This window comes from Crotalus tigris, unplaced genomic scaffold, assembly GCF_016545835.1.
Source record: "Crotalus tigris isolate CLP2741 ecotype Arizona unplaced genomic scaffold, ASM1654583v1 scf7180000023606.2106662, whole genome shotgun sequence".
Lineage (NCBI taxonomy): Eukaryota > Metazoa > Chordata > Lepidosauria > Squamata > Viperidae > Crotalus > Crotalus tigris.
Genome location: NW_024100074.1, coordinates 1,063,687 through 1,087,970, shown reverse-complemented (window position 1 = coordinate 1,087,970; position 24,284 = coordinate 1,063,687). Strand labels below are relative to the sequence as shown.

General features: G+C 41.9%; 2 protein-coding genes across 5 annotated transcripts in view; one reads left to right on the top strand and one right to left on the bottom strand.

The window, feature by feature from the left end:
• The window catches only part of CHST7 (carbohydrate sulfotransferase 7), a 105,765-nt gene that overhangs the window by 12,088 nt on the left and 69,393 nt on the right, over positions 1 to 24,284 (bottom strand). The gene's annotated exons all lie outside the window — the stretch shown is intronic.
• Positions 1 to 24,284, top strand: part of SLC9A7 (solute carrier family 9 member A7) — a 97,487-nt gene that overhangs the window by 29,290 nt on the left and 43,913 nt on the right. For all 3 annotated transcript variants that reach the window (XM_039319639.1, XM_039319640.1, XM_039319643.1), the window contains exons 2-9: positions 5,745 to 5,944; positions 6,712 to 6,789; positions 9,602 to 9,678; positions 10,299 to 10,411; positions 11,737 to 11,842; positions 12,050 to 12,191; positions 12,734 to 12,839; positions 14,384 to 14,472. In XM_039319639.1, the coding sequence (XP_039175573.1) occupies positions 5,745 to 5,944; positions 6,712 to 6,789; positions 9,602 to 9,678; positions 10,299 to 10,411; positions 11,737 to 11,842; positions 12,050 to 12,191; positions 12,734 to 12,839; positions 14,384 to 14,472 (911 nt within the window). The remainder of the gene's footprint in view (positions 1 to 5,744; positions 5,945 to 6,711; positions 6,790 to 9,601; positions 9,679 to 10,298; positions 10,412 to 11,736; positions 11,843 to 12,049; positions 12,192 to 12,733; positions 12,840 to 14,383; positions 14,473 to 24,284) is intronic.

Sequence of the window (24,284 nt, the reverse complement as noted above, 5' to 3'; positions counted from 1 at the left end):
CTTACCGCTTCCTCTGTTGATTTAATTAGGCATCTTATGGAAAGGAAATTTTTTCTCTTTGATAGAAAAGGAAAGTAGGTTTAAGAGCATGATAAAATATATTACGGTAAAGATGGCTAAGGGAAACTTAAAGATGATAGCAGACATCAACTTTTGCAAGTGGGAGGAGATGGGAGTGATGGGTATTATGACATCACACAATGACATGGATTATGTAATATGTGCAAATTACAGAATCTGCATCATTTGTGTGATGTCAGGTTGCACATGACATCATAAAGGCTTATACCAGGCACCAGTTGTAATAGATAAGCCGGGCATAAATTCCCTGGCTTCGGTCTTTCAGAATTTTGCCCTGTTGTGAGTAGTGTGCTAAACTACCAGAAAGAAAGAAAATCAATTTTAAAGCCACTCAGCCCTGAAATTCAGAGGGCTGGTCACTATCTTCTTCCTCAGTGTGTTGCAACAATAACTTACAAACTACAAAGGTGAATTCTTGTATGGAACTTTGAGCCTCCAGAAGAAAGACAGGATATAAATACAACAAAATAAATAACTGCTGCCCTGTTCTCTACTTCTTTTACTTGGGACATTGGTTTTCTAAGATAGTTGATATTTAATAAGCCTGTAGGAATATATTTCCCATTTTTCTTTGGAGAAAATCCTAATAGTTCAATTTTTTACATTGCTCACTTTGTGATGTGCTTTTTTTAAATTTTTTTTTTTTAGAATGAAACAAGGTCCTTATTAATTGGTTTCTGTTTACTGCAGTGCAAACAGGGATATCAAGCAAATGGAAAGATTCATTCCCTTCTGTGTATTGCATCATCCTGTTGTCATTTACCTTTCCTTCCTCCCTCTGCTTCCCATATTAAAGACCAAATACAAACAGATCCAAACAGATCGGTTGAACAGGAGAGGCTATGAATTTGAACAAACCTGCCAGGTTATGTGTAGAAACCAGTCTCTTCCCTCAGTTCAGCAGAAAAAAAGCCTCAGGTGCTGTTAGATGGGCTTGGAAGCAAAGATTACAAAAGGATATTCCTTCTCTTTGATTGTTCATTTCTGAATGCGAATTGGGTCTGCCGAGACATGCTGGGCTAATTCTGTCGTCTTGATCAAAACCCCTGTGCCACCAGGGGCCGGCTATTTGAGCAGAGTAAAGGTTGCCCTCACTCTCTATAGGATTTCCCAGTGGGAACTTGATTGACTGAGACTCCTTTGTTCTTTATTATGTAATAATACTTCTGCTAAAACACCTATGAAGGCAGGCCTTTAAAATTTAACTAACCAAGAAACCTAGCCCACATGTTGGAAGTGTGCAATTAAAGTGGCCTTTTACAGATGCAGTTGATTGCCATAAGAATGCTTACCAATACGACGAAACAGGGTCAAACTAGGTAGAGTTCCATTATTCCACCGGGCTTTATATGTTTATCAGTGAGTCCCTAGAGAAGATCAGAAGTGAACTTCTGTGCAGATTCGAACTTTCATCCTCCCAGAGTTCAGTCATTCATAACCTTGGATTTAAGGATTAGCACCATTTTTCTCATACTGCTCAAATTCTTAGCTTCAGCATGCCAACTATAGTTACAGTAAAATTCCAGGTTCAAAATACCCATCTGTAGCTCAGTTTTTCTTTCAGAATTAAGTACTTTTGCTAAAAAAAAATGCAAATATTTCTTTTCTTGCTCTCCAGCTTATAGTTTAAAAGCTATTATCTACTCATTAGATGCACAGATTATTCTACCTAGGTTTTATTTTTAGAGGCAGAGCTTTTCTGGATTTATATTTGCTGCTAATTCGTGCGAGCAGTTTAGCAAGAAAGTAGAGCAAGATCACAATGCATTTTCCCAACCATTTTTAAAAGGGTTGTCTGCACATTGGATTGTTGAGATTTTGTTACCTTTTTATAAAATGTAGCATACAAGGAAAATGCAAGCTGTCCACTGACATTTTTTGAATCCATTTAGATTATCCATTTTTAAATTCACTTGACTGTTTGAATTAGTCTTTTGTACAAATATAAATTTCTAAGATGTGTGTTTTGAGTTTTATAAAGGTAAATCAAAGCTCATGTCAAATTATTGAACGGGTAACAGGTATTCTTTTGAAAAGCATACATGAGATTGCTCTCTAGTTTATTCTTGTGATCTCAAAAAGGCACTAGAATAAATAGGCTTGTGATCCAAGCTTATGCTCTCTTTGGTCAGGCTAGTATCCTACATTGTTAGAATATTATGTTTCTTTATCAACCATGGTTCATGGAACATATAATCCATGTTGTGTTGTTCTATAGTGGTTAATGCTATTTTTTCATAATGCTAATTTTTTCATTCCCTTTGGAACTTCATTTCTTTTCTCTATTGGTGGTATCCCACTAGATATCCAAAGGCAATAATTTTAAGATATATCTGATATATGATTTATCTAGTACTATTGAACTATTTTGCCTAAATGATCATGCAAATTTGTAGTGTGATTAAAGTGGTGAGAATTCTGGGAGGTTTTTTTGTTTGTTTTTTTTACAAATCTTAGCTTTTCATTCTCTCCAAATCTGATATACGGTACAGCTGTTTTCCAAGAACTCATGTCAACAATTTATCAATAAAAGTTTGTGCCATAATTAGCATGCTTACATTTTCCCCCTTTTTGGGAATAACAAATTTATGCATCTCCCTTTGGAATACTGTTTATAGGCTACTTCAGAACAAAAAAAATTCTCTAGGCGATTTACAATACAGAGTGAAATTAAATATACAAATAGCAAATGCAATAAAAACATATCAGCTCTAACTTTTGAGACACTTAGATATAAATTCATTTTGAGGCTGGAAACTTGCCAAATCAACCTGCTGATTACTGGAATCACTGCAGAACCCAAGGTGCTAAACAAAATGTATTCATTTCAGTTTCCAAATTGGTGTTTAATTGCTCAGTGTATTTTGGGCTTTGGCCAGTGAATTGCTCAAGCATAAATCAGATAAAGATAGGACATTTGAAGGATCAAGTGCTTGCATTTTATGATTTTTTTTAAAAAAAAATTCTGAATGGTTTGGGGATCATCAGAAATTGTGGTATACTGAATCTAAGAAGGGGATATGAATCCCCATATTTTTTAAAATAATCTAGTATATTTATGCACATGAGATTATTTATAAATAGAACTTCCACATTTTCCAAGTAAGAATTAAAATGTCGGCTTCCGGTTTGTCATGCGGCCACCATGGACGGCTGGGAGATTTGCTCTCTCTCCCCTGTTCAATTTCGCATCGCTAGGGGGCCCTGAAAAGGACCGAAAGCAGCCCTGAAGAGGCAACCAGCAAGGAGGGGCTTTCGCTGGATCGTGGGAGAGCAGCAACTCTCCCGTTAGAGTTGGCGATCCCTCCAAACCGGCAGATGAAAGGACCGGCCATAGAAATATGGCTTGTCCCTAGCTGCTAACAGCCGAACTTGCATGTACCATCTGGCAACTTTAAAGCAGCATGGAAGAGACTGAGTGAGATCTACCTCTCTTACATCCTAATTACTTCATTACCTGCATAAGCTGCTAAAGTACTTTCCCCCAGTGGTGAGGGAAGGGGGATTTTAGCCTTCCCTCCAGAAACAGCAGCAATCAACCACTCGGGAGTTTAAAACGTTGGAAAAATACTGGGATCCTAATTGGAATTCTATTTCCTAAAATTGGTGGATTATAAGACTTGTAACTTTCTATTCTCTATTTTTTTCTCTCTCTGATTTTAACTCTAACTATTATTGAAGATTGGGGGGGGTTCCCTTAAAATAGAGGGGGGGGGAGAAACTGGAAAGATCCAACTAATTCTGAAATGACATCTGGTGGCTAAATTTGAGACTGTAACCTGCTATTCTTTAAGAGAGACTTGTTGACGGCTTTGAAAATAGATAAGATATAAAGCACCAGCTGCAAGAAACTCAGCTCAGCTCCTTACTTGGTGGACTTTCTGATTGTAAGTTTTTTTTAGTTTAATATACTACAATGGGAAAGAACAGGAATGGATTTCTCCTACAGAGAAAGAACAGGAACAAATTCTTTGTATGTTAAAAGTGATTATCCAAACTCTCCATATAAGTCTGGATATGCAAACTCAAACTATGACTTCAACCAAAGAATCATCTATACAGAATTCTCTAGAGAAAGTGAAACAACCAAATGCTATGACAGAAGACTTAGATACTCAACAAATACAGACAATGGAAAACACAAAAAAGAAACTGATAATAGAGAACAAGGAAAGGACTTTTCTTATAAACCAGAAGGAATTTGAAGATAAAAAAGAAAAACAGATAGGACAACGGCATCGAATTGGAAAAACAAAGAGATGATCTGCTAAATCAGCTAGTCCTCTGAAGAAAACATCAACTGGATGCTTTTATCAACATCAAACAATAGCCACAACAATACAAGGAGATCTTTTTGATGATTTAAAAGCAAGGATACGAAACATGACTTGGCAAAGAAAAAAAGCTAGAATAAGACTGAAAAGGATTGGGGTTTTGATTTATACATGAGATCTAAAATAGAATAGATCCAAATGGATAGAATATGTATTCTGAACACAAGATATTGTAACAATTTGAGATAAAGAAAATTTTGGTTATATAAAATCTAGAAATATAAATATTGAAATAAGAATATTATATTGTTTTATTAGTTTGTTAAGATAGATGGTAGAATTTATATATAAGGTGTGTATTTTAAATATTAGATTGTATGAGGAATTATGATAAAGGAATTGTGCTTAATTAAAAATTTGGAAAAAAATATTAAACATTAAAATATTAAGGGAAAATTAATTATCAGGTCACTGATTGGCTAAAAGTTTGAATGTTTAAAAATAGCTAAGATTTGAATTTAAGATATTATGAATTGAGACAAAGATTAAGTAAAACGTAGAAGTATAAATACTAATAATTAAATTTGTATATTGGTTTGTGGTACAAATGCTGACGGTTTATTTTTTTGTTTGTTTGTTTTTGTTTTATTTTGTTTCTTTTTTTTTTTGGAAAGGAAGAAAGGAAGTAGACGGAAGAAAAGAAAAAAATTATTAGCCCCAAATATGAGATAGGAGACTTAGAAATTGGGGTCATTTAAAATTTGGAAATGATAAAGATTAAATGTTAAATTTAAATATCAATGGGAAATTAAAGTTAAGAAAAACTTACTAGGTTATTGTCTAAAAGATGGAATGTCAAATCAATTAAGATATGTATAGACTAAAGATTATTGATGAATACTAAAAAGGTATTTTTTGTTTCATTGATAGAATAAGAAATGTATTGGTCCGAATATGAACAGTAGATATTAGGGGAGAAAGAGAGAGAATTAGTTGTTGTAATACTTTGAGATTTGTACTGATGATATTCAAATGTAATGGAATTACTGTGCTCAGCCACCATGTTACTTTTCAAATATATAAATGTAATATTGGAAAATTAATAAAAAAAACTTGGGAAGAAAAAATAAATAAAATGTCAACATATGGCAGTTTGGCAGTTCTAAAATGATGCCTCACTGAACCTATTAAGCTTGCTTTGCATAATGTGATTATAGTTATGCTTATAATGATGAGAAAAATATCTGTATACCTATCCTCCTTATGTAGAACATAAAAATGAACATGAGAAGGATTTGACACCAATTGGTTATATTTTTAAGAAAAAAAACATGTAAAAGCTTATATAGCTCCAGTAGGATGTAACTCATAGTCCCATTTGTCTTTCAGGGCTCATTGTTGGAGTAATCTTGAGATATGGCATACCTCCTGCCAGTGGTCATGACAAGCCTTTCAGCTGTTCTCAGGAAGACAGGGCTTATTCCACTCTGTTGGTCAACATTAGTGGGAAGTTCTTTGAATATACTTTAAAAGGAGAAATAAGCCCTGGAAAAATACACAATGTGGAACAGAATGATATACTGCGAAAAGTGAGCTGACTTTCGTTAACTAAGGTTCTTTTCTTACTGAACTGTACCATTTTACACAAGATTTTTTCAAAGCTGAAAATGTGAAATGCCATGTGATGTTTCCTTCTAGTAGGCTTCAGTTTGTAGTGATTTTCAAATACAGTAACATCTCATTTCTTTTGCATTTTGTGGTCCTTAGACATGATTACTGTATTGATCTTTCCATAGCAGTTTGGAAGTTTACCTTCCCTCCTCCCATCAACTGGGTACTTTGTTCTGATAAACTCAAAATCTCAGTGTGTGTGCAACATATACTATTAAATGCTCATTTCTTATTCTTTCTCACAAGTCATGATGTGGCTTGCTTCTTGTGTTATTTTTTTACAGATCAGGAATTAAATGTAAGGGTAGGTTATCCAAAGCCACTTTCTCATTGATATTCCTAATAAGGATATGAATCTAAACTTCTTTTGATCAACTGCTGATTTTATTACTGTGATCTTAGTATTTGAAGGAAAATCACCATTTTGCCATGTGCAGAATGTAGGTTAAGTGAAACTTTTGTTGGGAAAGATAAATGGTTGCCTGAATCTTCTTGCAAAGTGGAACGTACACTTGTGAATTAGAGTGGTGTAGGAACTTCTTGCAATAAAATCTGTTTCCTGAGGCAGATATCAAAGTAATAATTTCAGAAAAATAATTTGAAAAATATATCATGAGAAATTATCAAAAATATAGCCACATAGGCATTTTATTTAATAACATGTTCTCTCTCTTTTTCTTTTAAGGTAACTTTTGACCCAGAAGTATTTTTCAACATCCTTTTGCCTCCCATTATTTTCCATGCTGGCTACAGTTTAAAGAAAGTAAGCCTCAAATACTCTTATTTTCCAGAATATGGATTTTCATCTTGTGTTCACATAAAACTGATTTTTTTCTTATATTATGTTCCCTTCTTAAATACTTACATATTTTTCTGGATAGTTACCAGTTTTGTCTATATTTTCAATTTTTAAAATAACAGGGGGCAGTTTTTTTGTTATTATAAATTATTTGGTATATTGCCATTTTCTACTTTGACATTACAGAATCCATATGCTCTTGTCAGTGAAGCTAAGTTTATTTTATTTAAATATGTTTATGGCTACAGTTTTCCTGTCTCAACCATATCTATAGTGCAAATGTTTATAAATAATGCCTTGGATCCAGTGAAGCATCAGATGAAGAAGAAATGATCTCTATTTCTATAGCAAGGAGGTTATGTGTGGTGTCTGTCACCAACCCACTCACAAGCCTGGCAAATTATTTCTTGCAATCTCTACTCCCCACACACACTATTTTATTTTATTTTATCCACTCAACATTCACAATGACTCCAGGCAGTGTACAGTGTTAAAACTTTTAGATGTCTGGGTATAATGTGACTATTCTCTTGGGAGAAAATGTCTTAACTGGGCAAGTAATTATATGTCCCTGCACTTTTACCTTGAATCTGGCTGGAGCAGAATAGGAAATTCCCTTTCCCCAGGACTAAGCTTTTAAATAAATGGCACCAGTTTCCCTTTTTATCAGATTTCCTAGGCCCAAGTTAGTATGGAGCATACAGTAGTGCTAGTACAGGTAGTTCTCAACTTATGACCAGTTGTTTAGTAACTTTTTGAAGCTACAACAGACACACACACACCCAAAGATATTTACAGCTCGGTTTTGAAGTTCTGATGGCTGCTCCCTCTTTCCATAGTCACTTGACTGCACTTCAGGTGTTCTGTATTTATGGCCATTTAAATTGTCCCATGGACAGATGGTTGCAGGTTATGATGTTTTTTGCCCAAACCTGTCATTTATTTCTAGTTTTTGGCAAAAAAATGCCCAATAGCAAACAATGGGTTCCTTAACAACCACCATAAAAAAGACTGTAAAATGACCCACTTTATGACTGGGGCAGACTTCATTATGATTGTAAGTTGAGAACTAGCTGTACAAATTTAGTATTCATGCTTCCTGATCAATTACAGATCTCTTGATATTTCACAGCTTAGCTTGACTTCCTAGCTGGAATTGGCAGAGGTTGCAAACGTGGCTCAGAGAGATTAGAATCTTTATTGCAGACAAGAATGGATCCATATAAGATTGTTAATTGCTTATTACTAGTGACAAGATGGGTATGACTTTTATACTTTTAGGAGTTTAAATTCATGGCTCTTTCTCCCTTTCTTCCAAATTTACAGAAGCTTGGCATAACATTTGGTATCCTTTAAGTTGAGTGATTTACTGTAATATAAAGTACAGGCAGTTCTCAACTTACAGCAGTTTATTTAGTGACCATTCAAAGTTACAACAGCGCTGAAAAATATAACTTATGACCATTTTCCACAGTTACAACTTTTGCATCATCCCCTTGATCGTGTGATCAAAATTCAGATACTTGGGCAACTGGTTCATATTTATGACCATTGCTGTGTCCCAAGGTCATGTGATCCCCTTTTATGATCTTCTACAAGCAAAGTCAATAGTAGATTCACTTAACAGCTGTGATAGGTTACTAACTTATCGACTGCAGTGATTCACTTAACAACTGTGACAAGAAAAGTTGTAAAATGGGGCAAAACTCACTTAACAAATGTCTCACTTAACAACATAAAGTTTGGGCTCCATTGTAATCATAAGTCGAGGACTACCCATACCAGTTTAAAGGGTTTACTTTTGGAAACTACTGAACTGCTAGGATAGCATGTTCTGAAGAAGAAATTGAGCATTCTGAAGTTCACAGGAATATTCTGTTCTTAAATGTGTAAATTGTTCACATCCCTACTATAAATTAGTTACACTTATCACCTAACTACCTGGGCACTCCCTTAACTCTCATTAATTGATGTGCAGACTTCACGGTTTATTGTAATCTCACATAGGTTGTCAACCAAGATCTTCCAAGTTTTAGAAGATTGATTGGGTTATATGGGAATAAGCTGCTCTTGGGAGGTTTTCAAACTATATAACTTATATAGAATTTCCCATATAGCCTGCATGATGCAGGGCTGTGTCTTACACTGAAAGTCCTGTAGTTTATTTTCACAACTCCTCTCTTTTGCCTGTTTCCCACCTTCTGCCTTCCCAGAAGGAAAACAGCATCTCCCCCTCCCCAAATTCTCTTTCCAAACCAGCGGCTGGTGAGAACTGAGGTGATGCGACACTCACCTGACTTGTCTCCTGCTGGCGCCATGCCCGCTGACCCCGACGCCGCTACTTCAGTCTTTTTGGGTAGCCCCCGGCCAGGCTGGGAAGGGAACTCCTGGGGACAGTGTCCCAGAAGGGGGCCTAAGAGGTAGGGCAGGCAGTGAGCTTGTGATCGCACTGAGAGAGAGAGAGAGGGGGGGGAGCACAAGTACCTCTCTCTGTCTCTGTCTCTCTCTCTGCAAATGGCGGAGGAGGCTAGGAGCCACAGGAGAAGGCTCAAAGAGCTGCATATGGCTCTGGAGCTGTGGGTTGCTGATCTGTGAGCTAGCCCTATAAAATGATTCAGAGATAATTGATGTTTTAATAAACATCTGTTTTCTGGCCAACATTTCCACACTCACATTACCAAATGTGGTACTTTTTTTTTTTTCTTTTTTTTTGAGTTTGGGAAAATTTTTGAAGAACTCCTTTTTGCAACTAATTCACTTTTTCCCCTCCCTACAGAGACACTTTTTCAGAAATCTTGGATCAATTTTAACTTATGCTTTCTTGGGAACTGCAGTCTCTTGTTTCATTATTGGGTGAGTTGAGTATTGCAATATTTTTTAGGCCTTGTGGGAGATAATTTTGGCCACTGTTCTTCAGCTGATTCAGTAAAACAGAGAAAATGCAAGAGAAGATATTTGGCAAAACTAATAACCAGTAAAATTTCTCTTTATTTTTTTTTTTTGTTTTCATTCCTGCAATTTGGTTACCTTTTAAAAATAGCTTTAAAATAGTTCCTCTCCCTTCTCTATCTTTCTATGTGTGATATGTATGAGAAGTATCAAGGGCAATATCCCCTTTTTATTTATTTGTATTCAATGAAAACAGAATGAATGTAATATCAGGGCCATCCATTTCATTCAAGTAATCATATATAAATTAAGTTCTATATTTATCCATTCTAGAATTACTTGGAAAATAAAAATAGTCATACATTTAAAAAAAACACATAATAGACTAAATCTAAAATAATGTGGTTTATAACCATTTCATTCATTGATATTACTCTACATGGCATTTTTTGTGTTTATTATGTTTGACTGAATTTCATGTATTTTTAATTCTGTGTAGGACTGAAAAGTATTTAAATAAGGTCAGAGAAATAAATAAAAACATTGAAAAAAATAATGTTTCCTTGCATCTGCTTATTCTGCAGGAATCTCATGTATGGTGTGGTAAAACTAATGAAGCTGGTAGGACAGCTTCCTGATAAATTCTATTACACTGATTGCCTTTTATTTGGAGCCATAATATCTGCTACTGATCCAGGTACAAACTTCTGTCCTCAAAATTTGGTTTATACATGGTTGTAGTGTGTTTTAATGCATGATTCACCTACATTATAATTGGCTCGGTTCATACAGTGTGTAAGGCATAAAGCAGTGGTTCTTAACCTGGGCGATATTGCCCCCCAGGGGGCGATTTCATTTTTCAGAGGGGCGAAGGAACGAAAAGGGGGCAATATGGGGGCGATGGAGCGAGAGGTTTTGGGGACACTTTTGAGACTTTTGTACAGTGAATCGCTGTATATCTGATGGAGGGGGGAGCGCTTTTTTCGAAACATCGCATGCTGAGTGGCTCTGTAAAACATTTTGTATTGTATTTTTTTAGTGTGCACTCCAGTTCAATATTATATTTTCTTTGTGTCTTTTTCATCCTTTTTACAGTGTGCGTGACTATATATAGTTTCCTCAAATCTTAATTTAGTTTCAGAGTTTTCGTCTTGAAATTCTTAGTTCCTGCATTGTGGTTTGTTCTTATGCCCTTTTTATATTTCTTTTTGCGTCTTAAATTTCACTTGTAATTCAATCATTAAATGTTACTGGTTTTTTTTCCGGGCATTTCACTTTCTTGCAATTGAATTTTGTTTTCAGTGGTCATTACATTTAAGTGTCTTGAATAAATAAGATAATAATGAAATACATGTATCACGAAGTTTGTGAATAAAGTGACGGTGGCATCAAAATTTTTCACACAGTTGAGATCTGGGAAAAAGACTGGAAATAAATTATTTGCATCGATCTGTCCTGATGACAATTTTAAAGAAAACAAAAAAAGTGTTTGGATAAATTGAAGAATTATTTCCTATGTTGTGATTGAGAGGTTATGTTGGGGGAGGGGGGCGATCACAACTTCCTCATTGGCTCAAGGGGGTGATTTGTTCAAAAAGGTTAAGAACCACTGGCATAAAGCATACTTTACATATGCAGTGATTTCACAAATATGCTAAGCAAAACAAACAAGAAAAAATGCATTTGGCTTAACATGATGTGTGAATCAAACTTTGTGTCTGTATGGTTTTGTATAACTAGTAAGGTAGAGTTACCTTGTAATAAATTTAATACATATAAATCAAATTAAATATTTATTACAGTCATAGATCAGCATAATTCATGTAAAGTAAATATAGAAATTGCAAAAATGCTTGTAAGTCATTTCACTAACGCTTAGCCTGTTAACATCTTTGACTACATGTTTGTATTGCAACATGAAAACCTTTCCCTGTATAGGAAATGTAGAGAAAATGTTTTCTATGAAGAATTAAATACAATTCAGTGTTAAGCCTTTTACACTTTTTTGTTTCCTTATTTTAGTCACTGTACTGGCAATTTTTAATGAACTTCACGCTGATGTTGATTTATATGCACTACTGTTTGGAGAAAGTGTTCTAAATGATGCTGTTGCTATTGTTCTATCTTCGTAAGTAAAATGCTCAGATATTTTCCTGTGTTTTGTAATGTCATTGTGGGGATATCATTGTTCTTGTATTTACCTGGAGATATTTGGGAATGGATGAATAGGTGAGAATTTCCTGATGTCTAAAACAATGGTTTGTTGGTTGTTAATGAATGATGTAGGATAGATTTTTGGCTGATTGCTATTTCTCTCTCCCTTCTCTTTTTACAGTTCTATTGTAGCATATCAACCCACTGGGGAAAATGCCCATGCCTTTGATGCAGCAGCCTTTTTTAAATCTGTTGGCGTCTTTCTTGGAATCTTCAGTGGTTCTTTCATGATGGGAGTAGCAACTGGAGTTGTGACAGCTCTTATATCCTTCTGCTAAAATGCCTTCCAGCTGTTTGTATGTGCAAACCAAGTCCTAGTTTCCCTTTTTGGCACAGGCAATTTGTTTTTCTCTTCTTTGCAGCTCTTGTCTCTGGAGAATTGTGGTGGATAACATATAATCTTCCAAAGCTTCTCTGGATGAGGGAAAATTTTGCAGCACAAGAAACTTGGTATAGAGACAGGATCTATTGTGGATCAAGCCTAAGTCAAACGTTTCATTCAGATTAGGCTAAAATGGAAAGATTATATGCTAGTAAATTTAAGGAGAAGGCAGATAGGAAGATAAGGAGGGATGCAAGGAGATGACAGACCAGTTGATAAAGGAGTTCAGAATCTAGCCATTGTCCAAGCAAAGATTTAAGGCTAATCTAAAACTATTTTTAGTCTATATTAGGATGTCATGAGAACCAACAATTAACTGTATAGCTGCTCTATAATTCTGCCTCATCACTAATACCCTTGAGACAGGTATCAGAAATTCTTAAATCACATCTAGTCTTTGTGTGCCCTTGACAAAATGTTCACGTGACAAAGTTTACCAAACTACATTGCTTTCCCTTGCTGGAGACAGCCCTTTTTTTCCTGATGTCTTGGAGTACATTCCTGTTGGCTGAAGCTTGTGGTTTTACAGGTAAGGCGCTTTTATAGAAAAGAAGAATCTAAGTAATGTCATGCTGACATAGCAATTCCTATTATTGGAACACTGTAATTGTTCCTGTCATCAAATGTGTGTATTTATTTTTGAGATAAGTAAATTAATTTATTTTTAGCAACAATGCATGGAATACATAATTGAATAGACTTCTGCAACATTTTGAATTCAGTCTGGGCTTTGAATCATGTGCAAGAACAAAACCATAGCACTTGCTCTCAGTATCTAAAAGCAGTGGCATCTTTTCCAAGAACTGCTTTAAGATGTTGATTCACACTGATTTTCTTGGAAACATAGTTAGGATATTGAATGTGAAAAGCTATGCAATCTATAACTTAGTTCCTTGGCCTTATTCCTGCATCAAAATAAATGCTAAAAACAACAATGTATACAATTGAGAATGACTTTTGGACGTTTTTATGATATATATTTTCCTGGACTAAGCTGCCTTAGTTTCTGTCCTTTACTGGTGTTACAAAATTCAAAATCAGTTTGAATTGTACCAAAACAAGAACATCCTTGTATATTTTGAATTGGCTACCATAAGGCAGCTTTTACTAATCAGATATGCAGACTTCAACTCCCAGAATTCTAAGCCAGCATGACCATTATTGAAAATCCAGGTAGTTGAAGAGTTTTTATTTATAATATTGAGATTTTCTATTCTATAGGATTGACATTAGGAATATATTTTTAAACATTATTATGGAGATTATAATTTTTTGAAAAGCAAGCTCAAAAGTTCCAGTCAGAGCCAGAGAAGCTGAAGCTGATTCCTCTGTATTTTGTTTTCATTTAAATAAGATTGTTAACATTTTTAATAGACTGAATTTTATATAAATACAGAATTATTTATATTGAACAATTCTAGACAAAATATGATCTATGTTGTATTCGTTATGGTTCTAGTAGGCTATTTACAATTTTCTTTATCAGCAGGAAATAAATCTTTAAAAATGTTGAAACATTGTATGAACTGAAATGTAGTACATCTAAGCGCTATATTTCAAATATCACTGAATTGCTGATACAAAGAGTCTAGTTGTAATTTTGTCCTTTGTATCTAGATGGTTGTGCATAAAATGCTTGTATTCTACAAAATATAGATTGATTTCTCAATGCCAGAATGAAGCTAGTATTTTATTTCAATCTCACCAATGGTTTGAAGAATCAGGAGCTGTGAAGGTTCTCTCTACAAATATGGAATATATATGATAGGTGGGCATCTAAGAAGATGCTGTATGGCAGGTCCTACTTACAGGTACAACAGTTTTCTTTGTACTCCTGGGAATAGAGAACTAGGTGTTCAGGACACAGAGTAATATCTTCAAATGAGATATTGAGCTCTGTAGCTTTTCATGTGATACATGCTTTAGAAAAGGTTAACTTACCAGGTCCTCATAGGCAAGCCAGATCTTCAGTACTTTAGGAATGAAAAAACATATTTAAAATCTTAATAAGCATAGAAAAAAAGACAATCTACAGTTATTTAATGTTGCTTTTTATTGTTATTTTCTTGACAGGGGTTGTATCTGTTCTTTTCTGTGGAATAACACAAGCTCATTACACATACAATAATCTATCTGTTGAATCAAGAAGCCGAACCAAGCAGGTGAGGAAAAAAAATCTTGGTTTTGCTATATAAATAAACATAATTTGTATTGTATACATGCACTTATTGTGTCAAGTTGTTCTTACTGGATAAGAACAGAAAACATTTTTGTAGTTAATAAAAATGAATGAACTGAAATATTGATTGGGAAAACAATCAAGTGTAATCTTCTTTGGATTGTTACCCAGACTACAGGGATGCAGAACTGTATTTTGAAATGTACCTTTGTCATGTCCCCCCAAACATTCTTAGTCCCACAGAACCACAGAGCTGGGGCAAATATTCTTGGCTATTCTTCTACTATACTTTTCCCTGTGCCAGTGTGATTGAAGTATTCCCATTTTTGCCACATGATTCTGCTGGGACAGGGCTTTTCAACCGGTGGTACATTGGCACCTGGTAGGTGGTACGCAACCATCCTAGAGAAGTGGTAGCAGGGGAGGGGAATGAACTGAACCAGTGGCAATACCGCACAAGCCTGAGCGAGAGACAGTTGGAGCTGCAGAGCTGTCAGGGCTCAGCAGAAGCATCAGGATCAGCAACACTTTCCAGTTGATTGGCGCTTCTTCAGGGCTCAGTGGAAGCATCAGGATCAGTGCCACTTTCCAGTTGATCAGCGCTTCTTTGGGGCTGTCAGGGCTCAGCAGAAACACCAGGATCAGCACTACTTTTCAGCTGATTGGCGCTGATCCTGGTGCTTCCGCTGAGCCCAGAAGAAACACCAATCAGCTAGAGCCCTGCCCCTACTCCGCAGAGGGCAGATCCCCATCATCTCCAGCGCAGCAGGGGTCTTTCTGCTGCACCGTTGTGGACAAAGGGGGGCTCTGGTGAGGAGGAGGAGGAGGAGGAAGAGGATTTAAGAAGCTTAGCAACCAGAGTGGGGATCCCCCCCAAAACAAATGTGCTTCATGGGTAACCTCCCAGCACGACAGAAGTGACCAAAACCTGCTGCATCCACCCAGCAGATGGGGGTGGGGAAATAAAAATCAAATACACACACACATGCTGCCAATCCTCAACAGAAATGCTCACAACAAAAATCTTGGACAGAAGGAAGCACGCGGCCAGGCGGACAGGCTGGTGTCTTGCTCGGCTGTGGCTTGAGGGACGAAGGGGCAGCTTCACCCCCCCCCCAAACACTGTCTTCTCACGAAAGCAGGATGAAAACTCCAAAAAACGACAAGGGAAAAAGATTAAAACAGAAGAGTGTCTCATGATGGTTTGCTTCCACACTTCCTTCTAGCAATTTAAATATGTAAAGACCACAAAAGAATAAGACTTGGCTTTCTTTCATTGTAATTCAGAAGGGAGGAATGGGAGGATTCAGGGGGGGGGGCTGTTTGTTTCAAAGGAGGGGAAAGAAGGAATTTGGATCTGTTGGGGAGCACAGCAGGTGATGGTGTGCGATTTCTGGTGTTTGGGGGGGTCTTTTTAAAAGAGCAAAACGAGGTAAAAAATAAAAATCCCCATCCCCAAGAGCTGGATGCGGATGTGATCTTTTTTTTCTCCAGTACAGGAGATGGAGAATCTACCAATGGGTTTTCTCTGTCTGCCTGCTTGTGAGACCAAGTAGCCAAACTTGACACGCCCCCTCTTGCTAGGAGATCCAGTCTTAACCTGGTCTTAAGTAGCTTACGGAAGACCAACAGGGTGGGAGCGGTCCTAATCTCCGGGAGGAGCTGGTTCCAAAGCGTGGGCGCCATCACAGAGAAGGCCCTCCTCTGCGGCCCCACCAAATGGCACTGCTTGGCCGAGGGGGCCTGAAGGAGGCCCAGCCTGTGGGATCTAACCGGACGTAGGGAACTATGAGGTAGTAGGCGGTCTCGCAAATAGCCTGGCCCTGAGCCATATAGGGCTTTAAAGGTAATGACCAACACCTTGAATTGGATCCGAAGACCAATAGGCAACCAGTGCAGCTCACGGAGGATAGGTGTAACGTGGGTGTATCGAGGAGCACCCACTATGACTTGTGCGGCTGCATTCTGGACCAACTGTAGTCTCCGAATACTTTTCAAGGGTAGCCCCATGTAGAGCGCGTTGCAGTAGTCCAGACGTGAGGTGACAAAGGCGTGAGTGACTGTAAGGAGAGCCTCCCGGTCCAGGTAGGGTCGCAACGTGCAACAGGCAAACTTGTGCAAAGGTCCTCCCAGCCACAGCCGTCAATTGATGTTCCAAATTCAGCTGTGGATCAAGGAGGACACCCAAGTTGTGAACCCGCTCCAAAAGGGGTATATTTTCCCCCGCAAGAGTCAACACTGGACAGTCGACATGATCCTTGGGAGGCAACATCCAAAGCCACTCGGTCTTGTCAGGATTGAGCCTGAGTCTATTAACCCCCATCCTGACCTTCACGTCTTCGAGGCAACGGGCCATCACATCGGCCGCTTCACTGAGAGAGCTCGGGGAGGAGATATATAACTGGGTATCATCAGCATACTGATGAAACCTCACCCCGTGCTGTCTGATGATCTCACCCAGCGGCTTCATATAAATGTTAAATAGGAGGGGAGAGAGACCGACCCCTGTGGCACGCCGCATTCAAGGGGCCTCGGGGTTGACCTCTGCCCCCCCACCAATACCGATTGCGACCGGCCAGAGAGGTAGGAGGAGAACCACCGTAAAATGGTGCCTCCCACTCCCACCCCTTCAAGTCGTCGCAAAAGGATACCATGATCGATGGTAGCAAAAGCCGCTGAGAGGTCAAGTAGCACCAAGACAGAGGAATAACCCCTGTCTCAGGCCCGCCAGAGATCATCCATCAGCGCGACCAAAGCGGTTTCTGTGCTGAAGCCGGGCCTGAAGCCAGATTGAAAAGGGTCTAGGTAATCCGCTTCATCCAGAGACCTTCGGAGCTGGAGCGCCACCACTCTCTCTACAACCTTCCCCAAAAAGGGGAGATTGGAGACTGGACGGAAGTTATTTAAATCAGCCGGGTCCAGGGTAGGCTTCTTGAGCAGGGGCCTCACAACCGCCTCCTTCAGGGATTGCGGGAAAGACCCCTCCCTCAACGAAGCGTTGATCAACACCTGGAGCCAGCCTCGTGTCACCTCCTTGGCAGCCGAGACCAACCAGGAAGGACACGGGTCCAATAAACAAGTGGAGGCGCTCATTGCTCCCACCGCTCTGTCAACATCCTCAGTGGTCACAGACTCAAATTCATCCCATAAAACTGAGCTAAGACCTGCCCCAGTCATCTCAGAAGGCCCTGCCCAATCGGAGTCTAGGTCTGTCCGAATCCGTGCGATTTTGTCTGATAGGAATTGCACAAATTCCTCCGCTCTACTCTGTAAGGGCTCCCCAGCTTCCCAAACATTAAGTAGGGAACGGGTCACCCTAAACAGGGCGGCGGGGCGAGATTCTGCAGATGCAATAAGTGCGGAAAAATGTGAACATTTTGCCGCTTGTATCACCACTAAATAAGTCCTAATATAGGCTCTTAAAAGTGTCCGGTCGGATTCAGAGTTACTAGCCCTCCAGCGTCGCTCTAGACGTCTCTTCTGACGCTTCATCTCCTGTAGCTCCTCGGTAAACCAAGGTGCCCTCCGGGATCCACAATCACGGAGAGGTTGCAAAGGCGCGATCCGGTCTAACGCCCCTGATGCTGCCTTATTCCAAGCAGCAACCAAGGACTCAGCCGGTTCGTGGAGGAGGGAATCAGGAAAACCCCCAAGCGCTATTTGGAATTCCTCTGGGTCCATTAAACGCCTGGGGCGGAATCACCTAATCAGTTCCGCCTCCCTGCGGTGGGGGAGTAGGACCGAGAAATCTAACCTCAACAGGAAGTGATCCGACCATGACAAGGGAGAAGTAACTATACCCCTTAAATCGAAATCACGTCTCCACTGCCCCGAGGGGAATACCAAGTCGAGCGTGTGTCCTCCCCTATGGGTCGGACCCTGAATTATCTGGGTCAGGTCCATGGTTGTCATGGAAGCCATGAACTCCTGAGCCACACCAGAGGATTCGCCGAGTGACGGCAAATTGAAATCCCCCAGCACCATAAGCCTGGGGAATTCCACTGCCAACCTGGCTACCCCCTCCAGCAGCTCAGGCAGGGCTGTTGTCACATAGCTGGGAGGCAAGTATGTCAACAACAAGCCCGACTGAACCCTTGAATCCAACCTCAAGAGAAGGGACTCACACCCAACAACCTCTGGGGCTGGGATCCTGCGAGGTCTCAGGGATTCTCGGACAAGAATCGCCACTCCCCCACTCCTTCCCTGGAGTCGCGGTTGGTGCATTATCTGAAACCCGTCTGGGCACATCTCTGAGAGAGGAACACCTCCCTCTTGGCCCAGCCAGGTCTCAGAAATACATGCCAGGTCGGCCTCCTCATCTAGTATCAAGTCCCGGATGAGGGGGGCTTTATTAATAACCTGGCATTAAGAAGCAGCAACCTGAGGCCAGGGTCCTGAACACCCCCCTCTCCAGGTATTGGAGAAGAGTCCAAGGGGTCAGAACAGGTAATCGCTCTAATGCAGCGAGTCCTTGTTCCCCGAAGATGGCCCACCCCTTGGCTCCTGCCATATCTACCTCTCCCTACGATAACCGGGATGTTCCGGCCCACCTCCACCCCCGAAAACTCCCCACCCACCCCATAGGTCTCCCTCCCACCATCCCCCTCTCCCGGCAGGCCACATCTCACATTCAAATCGAGTCAGGAAGTACATCCGGTCCCCCCTCCACTTCTGTTTATACACTCAGCAGAGGGGGCACCAGTTCTTATTCCCAGCTCCATCACTCACACCCATACATACCCTAATACAATGAAACTAAAAGAAGGTTAAAAAACAATCATACAATCAACATGAGGACCCAGATTGTTGGGGGCAATGTAAATATATATATACATTGCTTACTGGTGTACACCGCTTAGAGAGTGCTCGCACTTAAAGCAGTATATAAGTCTCATAAATAAATAAATAACATTCATTGTTCCAATCTCGCTTCCGCCAACTACTTGCCTGCCAGAGCTTCGCCTCAGTTTTCCCTGAGACTGCTCAACAAGGATGGAGGGCTCCACGATGCCTCAACCCATGAGCACTGCCTCTCCATCCTCCAGTTACGGCTGCCATAAATCCTCCGAACAGGAGGCGGCAGGCAAGCCCAAATCTAAGACTAAGACCACGCTCAAGAAGTCTTCCAAGTTGGCGGAAAAGCAAGCCAGCCGTAGGCACCAGGCTCTGGAAAAGGAGTTCTCCAGAGCGCAGAGGCAGGCCGGATTAGAGACGGATCAATTGGCGGTCCCTGAATTTGACCTTCCCTTATTAGGCCCTTCAACTTCAGCTCAAGGCGTGTGGTCCCTCTCAGGGACGCCTGTCACACTTAGTTCGCCTTCCACATTGTTTCAACACACAACAACAGCTCCAGGTCCAGCCCCAGAGGCCACATTTACTCCTACGGCTGCAGGACTCAGGGGACTGGACATCGGAGACATTTTCTTCGACGGCCGCCTTGAGGCCTTGCTATCCAAGGTCGTGGACCGAGCTCTAATAGAATGTTCCTTCCATACACCTGGTCAGGGGGCTTCCACATAAGGCTTCCACCTTATGTTCCTCCTACGAGGCTCCCTATACTTCAGGAGCCCTTGTCTCTCGCGCACTCCTCCATGAGCGGTTACTCTTCCCCTCAAGGTGAGGAACAGCGGGAGTTTAATCTGTCGGAGGAGGAGGAACTTTCCCCTGAGCCCTCCCCTTCGGGAGGCCTATTCAATCCAGCCCTGTTTCTTACACTGCTGCACAAGGCCACATCAACGGCAAACATAGGATCCGATCAGTTCCCTCAGCCACAGGCAACATTGGATTCCAGCCCAAATCCGATATTTTTTGAAACAGTGGCAACCCAACATCACGTTCCGTGCCCCTCTATTTTTCTAAAAGGGATCAAGAAACAATGGGCCTCTCCTTCCTCCTTCCCTTCCGTAAGCGGGACTGACAAAAAGATATTTAGCACCTCCACAGACTTCACTGATGCACTGGAGGTCCCCAAGGTAGACGAAGCCTGGACCCCTCTGGTATCCCAGACTGCGGTCGCTGGAGACTTGTCAGAGGCGCTTAAAGTGGACGACAAAAAATGGGAATAGACTTTCCGGAAGACCCATCAATCAGCAGCATGGGCAATTAAAACGGCCACGTGTGTCCTTTTTTGTCCGGACTACCCTTTTATGGTTATGTCAGCTTCAGGCCAAAGTCCCTGCTGAGAACATTCGGACCCACCAGGACCTAAGCAAAATGGTGGCGGCCACTGAGTACGCTGTGGATGCAACGCTTCAGTCGACCAACTTTGCCTCTAGGTCTCTAGCATCTAATATCACAGCCAGGAGGATGCTATGGCTGAAACACTGGCAGGCTGATACCAAGGCCAAATGGCGTCTAGCGACTGCTCCTTATCTGGGCAATAATTTATTTGGGGAGGCCCTGGCTCCGTGCCTTGTGGAAAACAAGGACAAGCGGAAGGTCATGGCTCACTTGGAACAAAACATCCAACAAGTGTCCCACTCCATACTTTTGTAGGCAGTCCTTTCGGCCGGCAGCAGGTCCAACAGTTACTCAGCCCTCCCGCTCATACACTCCCAGACAGGAGAGACCATATGACCGTCCTTATGACCAGGCTTTCGGCCCAGACAGCAGAGCCAGTCTAAGCGGCCATTTTGAGGGGCAGGACGCCCCTACAGGAAGTCCAAGTGACTCCTACACTGTTCTTCCCATCGGGGGAAGGCTAGCCCACTTCTTCCACCAGTGGGAACTCACTTCCACGGACAACTGGGTCTTACAAACCATCCAGTTTGATCTGTCCCTGGAGTTTCTAGCCAAGCCCCTGGACCGATTCATTGCCTATTCCGTTTCCAGGGATCCACTCAAACAGGGACTCACGGAGGAGGCCATTCAACATCTTCTAGAGATTCAGGCCAGAGAACCGGTACCGCCAGACCACAGGGGTGGGGGGTTCTATTCCATCCTCTTTGTGGTTCCCAAGGCCTCAGGGAGGTGGAGAACAATTCTGGACCTCAAACACCTAAACTATTACATCACTTACAAAAAGTTCAAGATGCAATCACTCCAGTCCATCCTGGGGGGCATATGTGGAGGTACGCTTCCTGGCGTCAATAGACCTCACGGAAGCGTACCTCCACATCCCTATCCATCCAGCTCACTGGTGGTTCCTAAGGTTCTGTTACAGGGGCAAGCATTTCTAGTACAAGGCCCTTCCTTTAGGCCTTTCTTCGGCACCCAGGGTGTTCACAAAGATCCTGGCCGTGCTAGCCGCCGAGTTGAGGAAAATACCAATACGCGTCCAGTGTTACCTGGACGACATCCTGATCCAAGCGTCATCCTTCCAGGCAGCTCAGGTGGACCTGAAACACACTATTCAGGTCCTTTAACAACATGGCTTCTCAGTCAATTTTCAAAAAAGCCAGACAGTTCCCTCATCCAGGCTTCTGCACCTGGGAGCAGTCATAGACACCACAAACTGCATGGTCTATCTCTCTCAGGAGCGAGTGATCAGCATTAGGGACCTGGCTCGCCAGGTGTACAGGGCACATACCGTTCCATTGGTCTTACTCTCCCAACTGTTGGGAAAGATAGTCTCCTGCATAACCAAAGTTCCCTGGGCCAGACTCCACTTGCGGTTCCTCCTACCATTCCAGCGGGTGAATGCCAGCGCATCCAACCGTCAGGTCAGGGTCTCGGTTCACATTTGCAGGTTGCTGCACTGGTGGTTCTCACAAGCGGTGACCAAAGGATCACCCTTCAAGGAACCGGACCGCATCACAATCATGACAGACGCTAGTCTGTTCAGTTGGGGAGCCCATCTACAGTCTCAGTTTGCGCAGGGCTGTTGGTCCCGCGCAGACTTGAGACACAACATCAATTGGCTGGAGCTCAGGGCCATACACCTAGCTCTTCGCCAATTCAGGCACTGGATCAGGGGTCATCATGTTCTGATCCTTATGGACAACGTGGCGTCCAAGGCACATGTCAGTCGTCAGGGGGGCACCAGGTCCAGGTCCCTTATGTCCGAGGCACGGCTCCTGGGTTCTTGGGCAGAGTCCAACCTGGCCTCTCTCAGGGCTGAACACATCTCGGGGGTTGAGAACCAGCAGGCAGATTTTTTGAGTTGCGCTACGGTGGACCCCCCAGAGTGGGGGTTGCATCCGGATCTGTTTTCCGAGATCTCCCACAGGTTCGGCCAGCCAATACTCGACCTGTTTGCGTCGTCAACCAATGCCCAACTCCCCAGGTACTACTACCACTATTTTCTTCCAGGGGCAGAGGGGACGGACGCCTTGCGGAACCTGTGGCCACGGGGTCTCCTCTATGCCTTCCCTCCACTCCCACTCATACCGGCGACCATCCGCAAACTACTACAGGAGCACGCGGAAGTGATCCTTGTGGCCCCGTACTGGCCACAGAGACTGTGGTTTGCCGACTTGGTGACTGTTTCCGATCTCCGTGGAAGATTCCTCCACATCGCTTGTCCTTACATCAGGGGACCCTCCAACACCCGGACCCTCAATAGTTGCACTTGACCGTCTGGCGCTTGAGCACAGCATCATGACACAAGAATTGTTTTTCCCCCGCGCAATTACCACAGTTCAGGCCTTTCGCCCAGCGACCAATTGCATTTATGATTCTACTTGGAAAATTTTTTGCCATTGGTGTAGAAGGCGACATCTGGATATCTACAAATTGACCATCCCTCAGATCGTAGATTATCTTCTGGACAGTCTGGACAGAGACCTGGCCCCTGCAACTATTTGCAGACAGGTGGCGGCTCTGTCAACATTACTCACTTGTGCAGATTCAATTCCCTTAGATCACCATCCTAGGATTCGCGCCTTCATCAAGGGTGCGTGCAACACCAGGCCTCCTGTGGTACATAGGTACCAATCTTGGGAATTGCCTCGCGTCCTTCGCGCTCTAACAAAATCACCCTTTGAGCCCATAGCAACTATTCCGTTACGGAACCTATCTCTTAAGGTTGCGTTCTTAATTGCCATCACGTCAGCCAGACGTATCTCTGAGCTGGCTGCTCTATCGGTCAGGAATGACCTTTGTATCTTTCACAGCGATCGGATGGTCCTTCATCTGTACCCCGCCTTTGTTCCCAAGGTAAACTCGCTTTTCCATAGGGCACAGGTAGTCATCTTACCAAATTTTTGCCCCAATCCTTCCCATGACTTGGAGCGCCAGTGGCACACACTGGACGTCTGCAAGGCACTGTGGCGTCACATCAAACACAATGAGCCCTTTCGCAGATCTGAGGCCCTCTTTACTTCCTTCCGTCCAGCTTCCCTGGGACAGAAGGTGTCCGCTGGCAGTATAGGCAGGTGGATCAGCTCCTGTATCGTGGAGGTGTACCAGTCCTCTTCTCTGCCAGCTCCAAGTCATCTTACTGGCCATTCCACTCGCAGTGCTGCGACCTCTGCGGCATGGGCCACTCAGGTGTCCATCAAAGAGATTTGCAGGGCTGCGACATGGTCCTCGCCTTCCCCGTTTGTTCGCCACTACAGAATTGACCTCTTCGCTTCTGCAGACGCTTCCTTTGGTCGGAGGGTCCTTCAGCAGGTGGTTTCTGGGGACGTAGATCCAACATTATCTGTTTCCCACCCATCGGGACAGTGAGGCTTTGGTATGTCCCATTGGTGGATTCTCCATCTCCTGTACTGGAGAAGGGGCATTGTCTTACCTGAACGCCTTTTCTCAGTACAGAGATGGAGAATCCACACCCACCCTTTAGGTCAGTTAGGCCGAATTTAAGTGATTGAGAGCCAACACCTCGTCCACCTTCAGCCACTTTCGCCCTCGTTA